Genomic DNA, 13,252 nt, shown 5'->3' with positions numbered 1-13,252 from the left:
CAGTCTGGGTTCACCCATCTAACCGTAGATGGCAAACAATATCGACTTTGATTGCTTGGGGATTTGAGAGAAGCTTCTAACTATGCCTGATGGAACTATGCTTTTTCAAGGATGCAAAGAGTTGGAGTTGAGGAAGGTAATGCAAGGTCGGTCCTCTTGTAAATTAAAAAAAAAAACAAGTTTTGTGATGGTTGGTTTTGGAAGGCCTGACTGCACCCAAACGTAAGGTAGAAGCGTTAGAATTTCTCATCTTCTGATTGTATTATCTTTGGTCTGTTAGGTCCAGAAGCTCCAGGCCATCTTAAAGCCCATGATGCTGAGGAGGTTAAAAGAAGATGTAGAAAAGAATCTCGCTCCTAAGCAGGAAACTATCATTGAAGTTGAATTGACAAATATTCAGAAGAAATATTACAGGGCTATTTTGGAGAAGAATTTTTCATTCCTAACTAAAGGTGCCAGTCAGTCTAATACACCCAATTTGCTGAATACCATGATGGAACTGAGGAAATGCTGCAACCACCCCTACCTCATTACTGGTATGGTACTTGGTAGATTTAATATGTTCCTATATTTTGCATAGTTGTGATTTTATTTTTTATTTTTATTTTTTTTGAGGTTTTTTTATGTAATTGTTTTGGTTCTGTTTAGGAGCGGAAGAGAAGATACTGTCTGACTTCAGGGAAGCCACTCCAGTTATCCCTCTAGACTTCCACTTACAAGCTATGGTGCGCTCCTCTGGCAAACTGGTGCTAATTGACAAGCTTCTACCGAAGCTCAGAGCTGGAGGCCACAAGGTTCTGATCTTTTCTCAAATGGTTCGGTGCTTGGATATATTAGAGGATTATCTCATCCAGCGCAGGTGAGGACTTTTCCTGACATGTGTTTCCATTCAATACCCAAGTATATATAGTCTGTAATGGCAACCGTTCAGGGTGAATTGGGCCACTAAACCAACCCAATCTCATTATGGATTGGTGGTTTAGTGTCCTAAATTTGCCCCCTAGCGCTCTGCGCTGTACAAGTACGGACGCGGGCTCCTGCTATTTGCGCTCAGAGCTGTACTCGTACGGCGCTGAGCCAATGCCAGTCCGGCTCTGCATTGGAGCCCAACCTGCATTAGGAGTTGCAGGAGGTCAGCGGTAATCTACCGCTGACATACCCGGGTAACGCCCACAGTCGGAGTGGGCTCCAATCACGGGTGTTTAACCCGTTAAATGCAGCAGAATTTACGGAGGTCTTTATCCCACAATCTGCTTCCCCGTGCCGGTTTTTTTTTTGGGGGGGGGGCACAGATTGTTGCTATGGCAGCCCTGGGCTCCTATCGGGACCCCAGGGCTGCCTGAAGGCAGTGCCATTAAGATGGCGTCAGTGAGGTCATCTTAAAGGCAGTGTCAGCCTATGCATGTGCATAGGCTGACACTGCTAATACTCTGCAATGCATAAGTGTTGCAGCTTATTATCACGAATAAGCAATCAGATTATTGCTTGTTTGTCCCATGGTGGAAACAATAAAAAAGTTTTAAAAAAGTCACTCAATAAAAAATACACTAATAAATCAATAAAAACGGCCATAAACCCCAAAACATATAAAGAGACATACACTCACCGGCCACTTTATTAGGTACACCTGTCCAACTGCTCGTTAACACTTAATTTCTAATCAGCCAATCACATGGCGGCAACTCAGTGCATTTAGGCATGTAGACATGGTCAAGACAATCTCCTGCAGTTCAAACCGAGCATCAGTATGGGGAAGAAAGGTGATTTGAGTGCCTTTGAACGTGGCATGGTTGTTGGTGCCAGAAGGGCTGGTCTGAGTATTTCAGAAACTGCTGATCTACTGGGATTTTCACGCACAACCATCTCTAGGGTTTACAGAGAATGGTCCGAAAAAGAAAAAACATCCAGTGAGCGGCAGTTCTGTGGGCGGAAATGCCTTGTTGATGCCAGAGGTCAGAGGAGAATGGGCAGACTGGTTCGAGCTGATAGAAAGGCAACAGTGACTCAAATCGCCACCCGTTACTACCAAGGTAGGCAGAAGAGCATCTCTGAACGCACAGTACGTCGAACTTTGAGGCGGATGGGCTACAGCAGCAGAAGACCACACCGGGTGCCACTCCTTTCTGCTTAGAACAGGAAACTGAGGCTACAATTTGCACAAGCTCATCGAAATTGGACAGTAGAAGATTGGAGAAACATTGCCTGGTCTGATGAGTCTCGATTTCTGCTGCGACATTCGGATGGTAGGGTCAGAATTTGGCGTCAACAACATGAAAGCATGGATCCATCCTGCCTTGTATCAACGGTTCAGGCTGGTGGTGGTGGTGTCATGGTGTGGGGAATATTTTCTTGGCACTCTCTGGGCCCCTTGGTACCAATTGAGCATCGTTGCAACGCCACAGCCTACCTGAGTATTGTTGCTGACCATGTCCATCCCTTTATGACCACAATGTACCCAACATCTGATGGCTACTTTCAGCAGGATAATGCGCCATGTCATAAAGCTGGAATCATCTCAGACTGGTTTCTTGAACATGACAATGAGTTCACTGTACTCAAATGGCCTCCACAGTCACCAGATCTCAATCCAATAGAGCATCTTTGGGATGTGGTGGAACGGGAGATTCGCATCATGGATGTGCAGCCGACAAATCTGCGGCAACTGTGTGATGCCATCATGTCAATATGGACCAAAATCTCTGAGGAATGCTTCCAGCACCTTGTTGAATCTATGTCCCGAAGAATTGAGGCAGTTCTGAAGGCAAAAGGGGGTCCAACCTGTTACTAGCATGGTGTACCTAATAAAGTGGCCGGTGAGTGTATAATCCACAAAAAAGTCTAAATCATAACAAATCGCACATATATAGTATCAACGCATATATAACAATCCATAGAATAAAACAAAATAATTATTGAACCTGTACGATGAAAGCTGCAAAAAAATTACGTAAAAAAAAAAACACCAAAAATTATGATTTTTACCTATTTAATCCCACAAAAAAATGCAATAAAAAGTGATCAAAAAATCATATTGGGGTTTTATTTGGCAAATTTAGTAAAACGTAAGAAAAAATATTCTTGTATGGTATCCCTGTAATCGTATCGACCCATAGAATAAAGATATCATTATTAGGCTATGCGGTGAACACAAAAAAAAAGTAAAAAATCCAGTACAGAATTGATGCTTTTCTATTCCTGACCTCAAAAAAAAAAAAAATTCCTATTTTCAACAATAGTAGATACCAACCCCAAAATGGTAACACTGGAAAAAGCATCTCATCCAGCAGATGTACTCAGGAGAAATTGCAGAACAAATTGTATGGTGGGTTTTCTCTTTTTATCTTTTGGAAATGTGTAAATTTTAGGGCTAAATAAACGTATAACCGGCACAATTTGACCATTCTAAATTTCACGTCCATTTTGATTTAATTACTATGAAGATCTCAAGGGGTTAACAATCTTCCTAAAAGCTGTTTCTGATGGTTTGAGGGGTGCAGATTTGAAAATGGGTTGATTAAATAGGGGAAATTTAATGCTAAATATTTAAAATTTCATTGAAAACCGCATTTATCCGCACAATAGTCAATTATTAAAATACGGAAAATCGATATTCGATTTGTAAGCCACGTGACAACAAAATAAATCATCCAGACTGTTCAAAAATTATGAAAATGGAAAGTAGACATATGGGAAATTTCATTTAGCAACTTATTTAGGTGGTAAATCTATCAAAAACGTATCAATGGCCAAACTAACCTAGGAGCGAAGGGGTTATATTTTTCATGCATTTTTTTTTTTCCCTAAATGTAGATATCTGTATGAAAGAATTGACGGCAGGGTACGTGGGAACATGCGGCAAGCTGCAATTGATCGTTTCAGCCGGCCCGATTCTGACCGCTTTGTGTTTTTACTGTGCACACGTGCTGGAGGACTAGGGATCAACCTGACTGCTGCAGATACTTGTATCATCTTTGACTCTGACTGGAATCCCCAAAATGACCTCCAGGTACCATTTCCTTGCATTGTATAGATTCCCTTTTTGTTTTGTTTTTGTTTTTTTCTCATATTACAATATTTTTCTTTCTCATGTATCTCATAGAAAAAGGGAGGGACTAAATGGTGTATTATATTATGTCCACACATTTAATGTCAAGCTTCTAAAAAAAAAACCAAGATGATGTGTATATGGACAAATGTACTTTTATTTAAATGTGATACACATACAAATTAAGAACAATTATAAAACCAGAAATGATCTGGATAGAAATCGACAAACCCGCTATCAAGAAATGGTCAGATAATTATGGAATTTCTATGGTAATGTATCTGCCTACCTCTAGCATTCATATACCAAATAATGTAGTGTGATATAAGATCTAATAATATGCCAATAATCCAGTGCCAAAGCTAGAAGGAAGCCCAGATAAATGCACACCAGTGTTCTCATGATGTCTAATACATAAATAAGATATTAAAATAGTTACTGTAAATGTGGGTCTAAAGTGCTAGATCAGGAGGGGTGTAGCAGGTGGGGTTTGCTTTCTATCCAGGTCATTTCTGGTTTTAATTTGTTCTCAATTTGTATATGTGTATTACATTTAAATAAAAGCACATTAGTTCATATACACATCTTGTTTTTTGATTTATGTATATAGATATAAAATCTCTATCCAGTGCTGCCTTTTATGTGAGTTTTTATAGGGTTTTAGAAATCTTTGAAAATTTTTAGAAAAAAAAACATTGCATTTCATGTTCGTTTAAGGCTCAAGCTCGCTGTCACCGAATCGGTCAAAGCAAGGCAGTAAAAATTTACCGGCTAATAACCCGAAACTCCTATGAGAGGGAGATGTTTGACAAAGCCAGTCTGAAGTTAGGGCTTGACAAAGCTGTACTCCAGTCGATGAGTGGTCGTGACAACCACCTTAGTGGGGTGAGTACCTGGTGATGGGAACTTTCCTGGACTTCCATTGATGGATTTTTAACTCCTAACCTTTAATTTGTCATACATTCAGCCAATACAACAGTTTACAAAGAAAGAAATTGAAGACCTCCTTAGGAAAGGAGCATATGCAGCCATCATGGATGAAGATGACGAAGGGTCGAAGTTTTGTGAGGAAGACATTGACCAGATTCTCTTGAGACGAACTACCACAATTACCATCGAGTCGGAGGGCAAAGGTTCAACTTTCTCCAAGGTTTGTCCTTCTTTTTTTTTTCTCTTTAATACTTCTTCTTGAGGACAATTGATTGTGTTGTCCACAGCTTCCACCATTGTTTTATTAATGTAATGCTTTAATGGTTATTGCATTGACTCAGGTTCTATATGATAAGAAGAATAGCAATTTTATTTTGAAAAGCATTTAATGGATTTCCTTTGATTTACCAGGCTAGTTTCGTGGCTTCTGAAAATCGAACAGATATTTCACTTGATGATCCTAATTTCTGGCAGAAGTGGGCCAAGAAAGCAGACTTAGACCTAGATCTTCTCAGCAGTAAGGTAAGGTGACACCGTTATCTATCTATCTATCTATCTATCTATCTATCTATCTATCTATCTATCCATCCATCTTTGTTAGATTACATACTTGTTTTTCTTATAATGTGGGATGTTTTTGAAACCCATAGGAAGCTTACAAGGTACATATTTACACAACATCCCATCTTAAATTGTGCACCAATTAAACAATGTGTTTTCATATGTTTGATAAAGTATTTAACCCTTTACAAACACATTTGCACTTCAGGGCACATCAGTGGTTTTCCTTTTTGTTCTAGTGCACTTCCGTAATCTTGTCTTTTTCGTTCATGTAGGTGGCTTAGGACTTATGTTTTGTGATATCACTTTTGTATATGTCCATAGTATTATTTTTGGGTTAATGTAACATGTGACTACATGTTATTGACCCTACCTGAGAATCTTAAAAAAAAATATATATATATAGTGGTTTCCACCTTCTAGTATGTGGTTACTGAAGGCATTGCCATTCCTGCTGTGGGATTATCTTCTATGTACTGCAAACTCTCAATTCTCTAGCAAAATCTTGTAGCATTACACATAAAAGCGTGTTTTTTTTTTTTTTTCCCCCACTTGTGATGTGTATTGTACATTTTTGTAGTTCTGTAACACTATGCATACATTATGAAAATGCCCCACCTCCTTTTCATTGTAACGTCCAAATCAAACAAGCTCACTTGTATTGTTATTTTGTTTTTCCTTGCAGAACACATTAGTAATAGACACACCCCGTATTAGGAAACAGACTCGGCACTTCAGTAACAAGGATGATGATATGGTAGAGTTCTCTGATTTGGAAAGCGATGATGAGGACCGTCCAAGAGCTCGACGCCAAGATCGGAAAAATGGTTATGGTCGTACAGACTGTTTTAGGGTGGAGAAACATCTGCTTGTATATGGGTGAGCTTGTATATGTGTAGTGTTTGTTTCTTCCAACTGCATGCTGACAAAATGTTACACGTTACCATAGATTCTAGAAAAGGATTATTTCAAGTTGAGAATATTTTACATGTCTAAACTAGATGGGGCCGATGGCGTGACATTTTATTACATGGTCGCTTTAAACGTGGAATGACTGAGCGGGATGTGGAACGGATCTGCAGAGCCATCCTGGTCTATTGTCTTTTACATTACCGAGGAGATGAGAACATAAAGAGCTTTATTTGGGACCTTATTACTCCTGCAGAAAATGGCAAAACCAAGCAGCTGCAAAATCACTCCGGTAATGCTATCCGCACATGCTTGACTTATTTTCGGTTTGATTTCTTGTACAGTAGATTTGGATAAGATAACCATGTGTGTGTATTGATAATTCTGTAATTGATGAAGATATTTATATTGCTGACAACTATGTTCTCAGGTCTGTCCATTCCTGTCCCCCGGGGACGTAAGGGAAAAAAGATCAAGTCCCAGAGCAGCTTTGACATACATAAAGCAGACTGGATCAGGAAGTACAACCCGGACACCTTGTTTCAAGATGAAGGTTATAAGAAGCATCTAAAACACCAGTGCAATAAGTGAGTATACATAGGGGCTGAGTAAGATCTTGTAGTTGGTAGTTGTTTAGGATAAATTTAATAAAACTGCAGATCTTGGTAAAAACCCTAATGTTCCTTTTATTTTTATCCATAGGGTACTACTGCGTGTACGAATGTTGTATTACCTGAGACAGGAGGTTATTGGGAGCCAAGCCTCCAGGGTGCTGTCACCAGTAGATGCTAGGTGAGAGTTCTTCTGGTTGATTTGTATGAATTTCTTGTGATTCACTTGTTGTCTATTATATATATTTCTTTATTGCATTATTTTGCATTTTAAACTTTGCACCATACAATCTAAACATGCAAACCATTTTTTTTAACAGAGAAATCGATATATGGGTTCCTCAGGTTGATCAAGCAGATGTTCCCTCACTCTGGTGGGACAGAGAGGCGGACAAATCTCTTCTTATTGGTGTTTTCAAACATGGTGAGTTTGAGTAGGAATCTCTATTAAATAGTAAAGTTCTTTAACTGCTGTGGAAAAATTCTATTGACCGCTTTACTTTCTGTACAGGTTATGAAAAATACAACACCATGCGGGCTGATCCTCTGCTTTGTTTCTTGGAAAAGGTGGGAGGACCAGATGAGCAGGCAATAGCAGCTGAGCATCATGCACAAGACTTTGCTGAGTTGCCTGAGAGGTGAGAATTGTTTATATATAATCTGTATTCTATGAAGGTTTTATTGACCATTACAACAGATTTTTGCTGTCAGTGATGAATTGCCATGCTAATACTGATGCAACAGCCAGGGCCTTTTAGGACTTGTGCTGGGGGCGAGTGAGTTAAATTCCCTTCTCAACTTGTGAGCTCTGATGGCAGCTATAAATACACCCACTATGCAGGTTCTTAAGGGGTTCTCTCTTCTGCATGTGTCTTATAACTCTTCTACATCCTGCAGTGGAGACTTTGATAGAGACATTGAAGATCCAGAATACAAACCACTACATGGCCAGAAAGATCCCGAAGATGAGGTAGGCTTAATCACTCCTTCTCTTTCTTCAATTTCATGCTTGTTTCTAAATATCTCCACCACCCATTCTGTTGATATGTTGTTGTGTTTCTATAGATGGACCCTTTAATGATGGATGAAGAAATTTCCGTAGTTGATGGAGAAGAAGGTAAGTTCAACTTCAATATTCACTTTGAGATGATGTTGGTGCCCAGACAGTTGACAGGAAGCTGTGCTTTAACTAAAAGATTTAAGAACACTTAATAAAGGTTTGTTAAACTAAGCTAATAAGTGTAAAGTTGATGGTGCATGTAAGGACGGCCCACTAGTTTACTCAAAAACAGGTGTTAAATTGTACAATTCTGACCCATATTTGATCCGATTTGAAACTGCTGAGTGCTAGACGGCTATCTGTTTTGTCCTCATACTGTCAGAGTTAAAACTATTTTCACCTCCGATTTGTATAGCTCTGTGAAACTTTCTTCAAAGACATGCATGAAACACTAACCACACATGCGCGCGCACACACATACGTCAATGAACCATGAAAAGCATATGAAAATTGCACAGCACAATAGACTGAGTACTGTTTAATGTGGACTCGGGCAACACACGTGTGAGAAAAATGTTCTTGTGCAAGGGACCTTAGAAAAATGGTTCCACGTTCTGGAAAAGTGGTTCAAGGCAGGTTAGTTTTTTTGACACAAGTTACACTAGAATTGTGGCTCTTGTTGCCTAGTATTTCTCATTACAAATGACCACCCACCAGCTGATGTAGCACAGCCTTCTGTCTAAATTTGGCTTCTGGGCTTCGCGTTATTTATTATGATGCGGTAGCTGTTGGGTGACCAATCTGGGGCAACCGAGTCCTAAAAATAACTTTAATACTTGCCTCCAGGGGTACATGTTGGAACATTACTACTGTTAATAAAACCAGTTAATCTAGAATTTATTCTTTTCATCTTTAGCAACCCCTATGCCCAGTGGCATGTTATGGCCACCGGGTTCTGCTCTGACAGCACGTCTCCGTCGCCTTATTACTGCATACCAGCGTAGCTACAAACGTGAACAACTGAAGATGGAAGCTGCAGAAAGAGGCGACAAACGGAGGAAACGTTGTGAGGCAGCGTTTAAACTGAAGGAAATTGCACGTCGGGAAAAGCAACAAAGGTGAGCATATTGTTACATGAAATAAGGACATATATCCTATGTGGATGTGTATGGACGGCAAATATTCCTCACCTTCTATTATCATTTCTGTCATGACAGGTGGACACGTCGTGAGGCTTGCGACTTTTTCCGTGTGCTCTCCAGTTTTGGGGTTGAATATGACCCTGACACACAACTTTATGAATGGCAAAGATTTCGGAGTTTGGCACGGTTGGATAAGAAAACAGATGAATCCCTTCTTAAATACTTTCATGGTTTTGTGGCCATGTGCCGACAAGTATGTCGTTTGCCACCAGCTGCAGGAGATGGTAAGTTAAACTGGCACGTGTATGAAAACTAGCAGGTAGAATTGCTGTTTTATGTGAAATGATAATCCTTCAACTCATTGTACATGTAAATCTTCTGTTTTAGAGCCACCAGACCCATCTCTCTTCATTGAGCCTATATCAGAAGAGCGTGCCTCCCGAGCTTTGTTTCGCCTAGACCTTCTGCGTAGAGTGCGTGAACAGGTCCTGTGCCACCCTTTGCTTCCTGCACGTTTATCTCTTTGCCGGCCTGACCCAGAACTACCAGAGTGGTGGGAGAGTGGTCGACATGATAAGGAACTTCTTGAAGGAGCAGCACGCTATGGTCTGAGCCGCACTGATCTGACATTGATGCCAGACCCCTCATTTTCATTCTTAAGTTGCCGTCTTGGCTACCTCCAGTCTCGAGGTGTGGGTAATCACTCCCGCCCATCCACTCCCAATTCTGTTGTTCCTTCACTGCCTACATCAGAACTTCAACAGCCACATTTGCTTTCACTTTCATCATCTGTCAGCTCTTCTCCAGCTCCCCGCAGATCCTCTTGTTCCTCATCCTCTTCATCGTCAAGTTCGGACAATTCTTCAGATGAGGGCAATGAAAACAGATTGTCCAAATTAAATGGTGAGTGTATACAAGAGATCCATTTGTCTGACATTTTATACAGTCTACTTTACCTAAAGTGTTTAATTTCTGGGGGACATAGAGAAATTGTTTTTGTTGATTTGGCTCCTTTTTGTGTTTCTTTAGCAGGTCTGTCACATTCACGTTTATTTGATGAAGAAAGTCGCTTGTCGCTCACTGCCTCCCCTGCTGACCTCAACACTGAGGACAGTGCTCAGACGGTTCTGGAGAATCCACACAGTGCAGACTGGCCAAAGGTAAGAGCGGTACTTCACTCATTGCAGCTCCCCAAAGGCCTAGATTTATAGTACATGGGACTAACACAGTGTTATTTATAGGACCGGGTTCTAATCTGTAGAATTGAACAAATATGTAATGCGGTGCTGACTGGAAAATGGGCTTCACCTCGAAGAATAACAGATCCACCAAGTGATAGTCCTGACAGCCTCTCTCCAACACCAGAGGAGCGGAGTCCGGCCTCTTTTACACAGATCCGGCCTATTCCCGATCCAAAGGAATTTACAGTACAAATAAAAAGTGTAAGCACCGCAATCGCTTGTTGCAATAACTTTCCTAACGCTTGGTTAACTTACAAATTCTGAAACCATGTTGCCGACCATAGTGATGTGCATCAATCTTCTATATATGTTTTGTTTAAATATCTAGGAAGAAGGGCTGAAAATAAAGTTTCAGAAACACAAGCTTCTAGATAATGGAGCAGTGGAATCTGTACAGCATGTTCATAAGAAAAAAAGTAAAAAGAAACTGGCACAGGTAATTGGTTTCGCTAATAATAAGAATTATGTAGCACTCAAATGTGTTATGGACTTCCCGGCATTGTCAGTGATGTTTTGTGGCTGTTAGAATTGTGAGCTGGCTCAGCACTACTATCTATTTCCCCAGCACCACGACGGCACCAACCAGAGAGAGGGATCCACCCCCGGGGACAGGAAACCTGAGCATAAAAACACGCCCCTCCTATCCTACCTCAGTGGTTTCCTGTCCCTGGCGGGAACCTGAGTGTTAAGAGGATTACTACCTGGTGCCTGTCAGACGGCAGGTACTAGGTTTTGAACCCGGCCAGTGAGCTGGAGGTTATCCAGATCTGGAGCGATCCAAAGCAGCACAGGCGAGGTGCTGCGGGTCTAGGCAAAGTGTCAGCAATGATAGTTGCCATTATGTGTGTCCTAGCCCCAGAAACAACATGATGTATAATGGGGACTAGAGTGTGCCTGTTCTGGTTTTCTGCTGCACGGTACCGACCCCAGAGTGGGAGCAGGTATGCAGGGAGATGTGTCCAGTATCCGACCTCTCCAGAAACAGGATTCACAGTTGCATGGTGTGATTCCTCCTCTCCAAACACACCTCACGTGGTGAATGGCGCTAACAGGATGGGACTTCGGGCATCCTGTACAGTACACACCTCCAGTGGAATGGGTTGTGTCTGTTGGATTATCTCTTATGAGGGGGCTCACAGGACCTGACAAAAAGGTCACCGATCCCCACAGACCCGGAAAAACCATCGTACCCATAGGAGAGTTCCGGGTGGTAAGTCTACTTTTTTTATTACACTCATGATATGAAATGTGTAATATGGATTCTAGTTTAACCCATGGATACATTGGAAAACTACCAGCCATTCTAAGCTGAACATACTTGCTCTCGTCAGGTCTAAAATCCTGTTCAGTAGCTTGGGTTGCAGCTTGGATTAATTACCCTTGCAGCCAGCTTCAGTTAATTGGCTAACGGCTTGCAGGTTAACCTCTTCTCCCAGTGTGGAGAAGAGCTTAGTGTGGAGGTGCCTCAAGGAAACACATGGTTTCTGTTTATTATGGCGTCCTGCACAGAACTCGCTGATGGTCAGATTGTGGTGTATGTTTAACTGAGCAGATCAGGAGACAAAAAATGCTACATAAACTGTTTGCAAGCATGCTCTGAATTATAGCCTATGAGCGTTTACTACAGCTAAGTGCAGCTAAAGGGAATTCTGCACTTGTATGAGAGTTTCAGGTAGTTCAGTCAATCATCTAACGACTTGCAGGTTAGCCTCCCCTCCAGGTATGGAGAGAAGTTCAGGACTGAGACACTTCACAGAGCACATGGTTGCTCTTCAGTTATCTTAGGCCACATGCCGCTTTCATAAAGCATTGCTTGGACACAGAAAGTGAGTTTCCATCAACATGGATCACCTGGCTCAAAATTACAAGAGGTAGAAAAACCCTCATTATCGGGTGCTTCTATGCCTGCAAACTTAAGTTTGAAAGCTACTCTTTTATGGCATATTGCAGTTTGGTAACTTTGGTGTGCAATTTCCTAACTTAATTCAAACTGCTCTCTCCAACCTTGTTCATCTGCATACAATAGGATATAAAAGGTTTGCTCATATAATACAGTGTGGTTGTGGGGCCACTGGACACATATATTAGTTAGGACTGGACTTTATATTAGTTAGGAAGGGGCGCTGGTATTATCCACAGTTCCAGTAATTGTATTGGTGATTTTTGAGCGCCAGTGCATGGAAAGATGGGATTCCTCACTAAAGACAGAGCAGCTTTATAACAGGAGGTATAGAAGATATTGTTAATTATGCCTGAATCCTTGTGGGAGCAGTGTTCCAGAAACCAAGCAAGTTATGATAAATAATGCCAAAACCTTTACTGGGAATAGTTGTTCCTCAGATACATAAGATACGGTAGGAGATGTAAATGATGATATAACCTTGGCTGTGAATACTTCCACAGACACAGAGTAATGTGAATGAGGTTATACTCCTTGCTGTGAGCGGTGGTTCCACAAATACACAATGATAGTTGCTGTGAATAGTCCCACAGGCATAGAGTAATGTGAATGATGCTATACTCCTTGCTGTGAGCGGTGGTTCCACAAATACACAATAATAGTTGCTGTGAATAGTCCCACAGGCATAGAGTAATGTGAAGGATGCTATACTCCTTGTTGTGAGCGGTGGTTCCACAAATACACAATAATAGTTGCTGTGAATAGTCCCACAGGCATAGAGTAATGTGAATGATGCTATACTCCTTGTTGTGAGTGGTGGTTCCACAAATACACAATAATAGTGGCTGTGAATAGTTCCATAGACAGAGTAATGTGAATGATGCTATACTCCTTGCTGTGAGCGGTGGTTCCA

The 13,252-nt window shown here is 41.1% G+C and overlaps 1 protein-coding gene and 1 non-coding gene across 6 annotated transcripts in view; both read left to right on the top strand.

Annotated features, from left to right (window-relative positions):
* Positions 1 to 13,252, top strand: part of CHD8 (chromodomain helicase DNA binding protein 8) — a 50,640-nt gene that overhangs the window by 30,223 nt on the left and 7,165 nt on the right. For 4 of the 5 annotated variants that reach the window (XM_072149991.1, XM_072150010.1, XM_072150000.1 and 1 more), the window contains exons 16-35: positions 281 to 536; positions 649 to 859; positions 3,811 to 4,006; positions 4,763 to 4,930; positions 5,013 to 5,195; positions 5,387 to 5,497; positions 6,222 to 6,415; positions 6,538 to 6,737; positions 6,876 to 7,032; positions 7,148 to 7,237; positions 7,377 to 7,480; positions 7,568 to 7,694; positions 7,954 to 8,026; positions 8,122 to 8,173; positions 8,973 to 9,174; positions 9,274 to 9,482; positions 9,586 to 10,101; positions 10,228 to 10,358; positions 10,440 to 10,640; positions 10,768 to 10,875. In XM_072149991.1, the coding sequence (XP_072006092.1) occupies positions 281 to 536; positions 649 to 859; positions 3,811 to 4,006; positions 4,763 to 4,930; positions 5,013 to 5,195; positions 5,387 to 5,497; positions 6,222 to 6,415; positions 6,538 to 6,737; positions 6,876 to 7,032; positions 7,148 to 7,237; positions 7,377 to 7,480; positions 7,568 to 7,694; positions 7,954 to 8,026; positions 8,122 to 8,173; positions 8,973 to 9,174; positions 9,274 to 9,482; positions 9,586 to 10,101; positions 10,228 to 10,358; positions 10,440 to 10,640; positions 10,768 to 10,875 (3,489 nt within the window). The remainder of the gene's footprint in view (positions 1 to 280; positions 537 to 648; positions 860 to 3,810; positions 4,007 to 4,762; positions 4,931 to 5,012; positions 5,196 to 5,386; positions 5,498 to 6,221; positions 6,416 to 6,537; positions 6,738 to 6,875; positions 7,033 to 7,147; positions 7,238 to 7,376; positions 7,481 to 7,567; positions 7,695 to 7,953; positions 8,027 to 8,121; positions 8,174 to 8,972; positions 9,175 to 9,273; positions 9,483 to 9,585; positions 10,102 to 10,227; positions 10,359 to 10,439; positions 10,641 to 10,767; positions 10,876 to 13,252) is intronic. The other variant, XM_072150027.1, reaches the window with a different exon arrangement.
* LOC140087837 (small nucleolar RNA U6-53/MBII-28) lies at positions 7,762 to 7,871 on the top strand. The gene has a single exon (XR_011850038.1). It is a non-coding gene; the product is annotated as a small nucleolar RNA U6-53/MBII-28 (small nucleolar RNA).

Source organism: Engystomops pustulosus, chromosome 1, assembly GCF_040894005.1.
Source record: "Engystomops pustulosus chromosome 1, aEngPut4.maternal, whole genome shotgun sequence".
NCBI lineage: Eukaryota > Metazoa > Chordata > Amphibia > Anura > Leptodactylidae > Engystomops > Engystomops pustulosus.
Note: the sequence above shows the minus strand (reverse complement) of the source record. Positions and strands in the feature narration are given on the sequence as shown.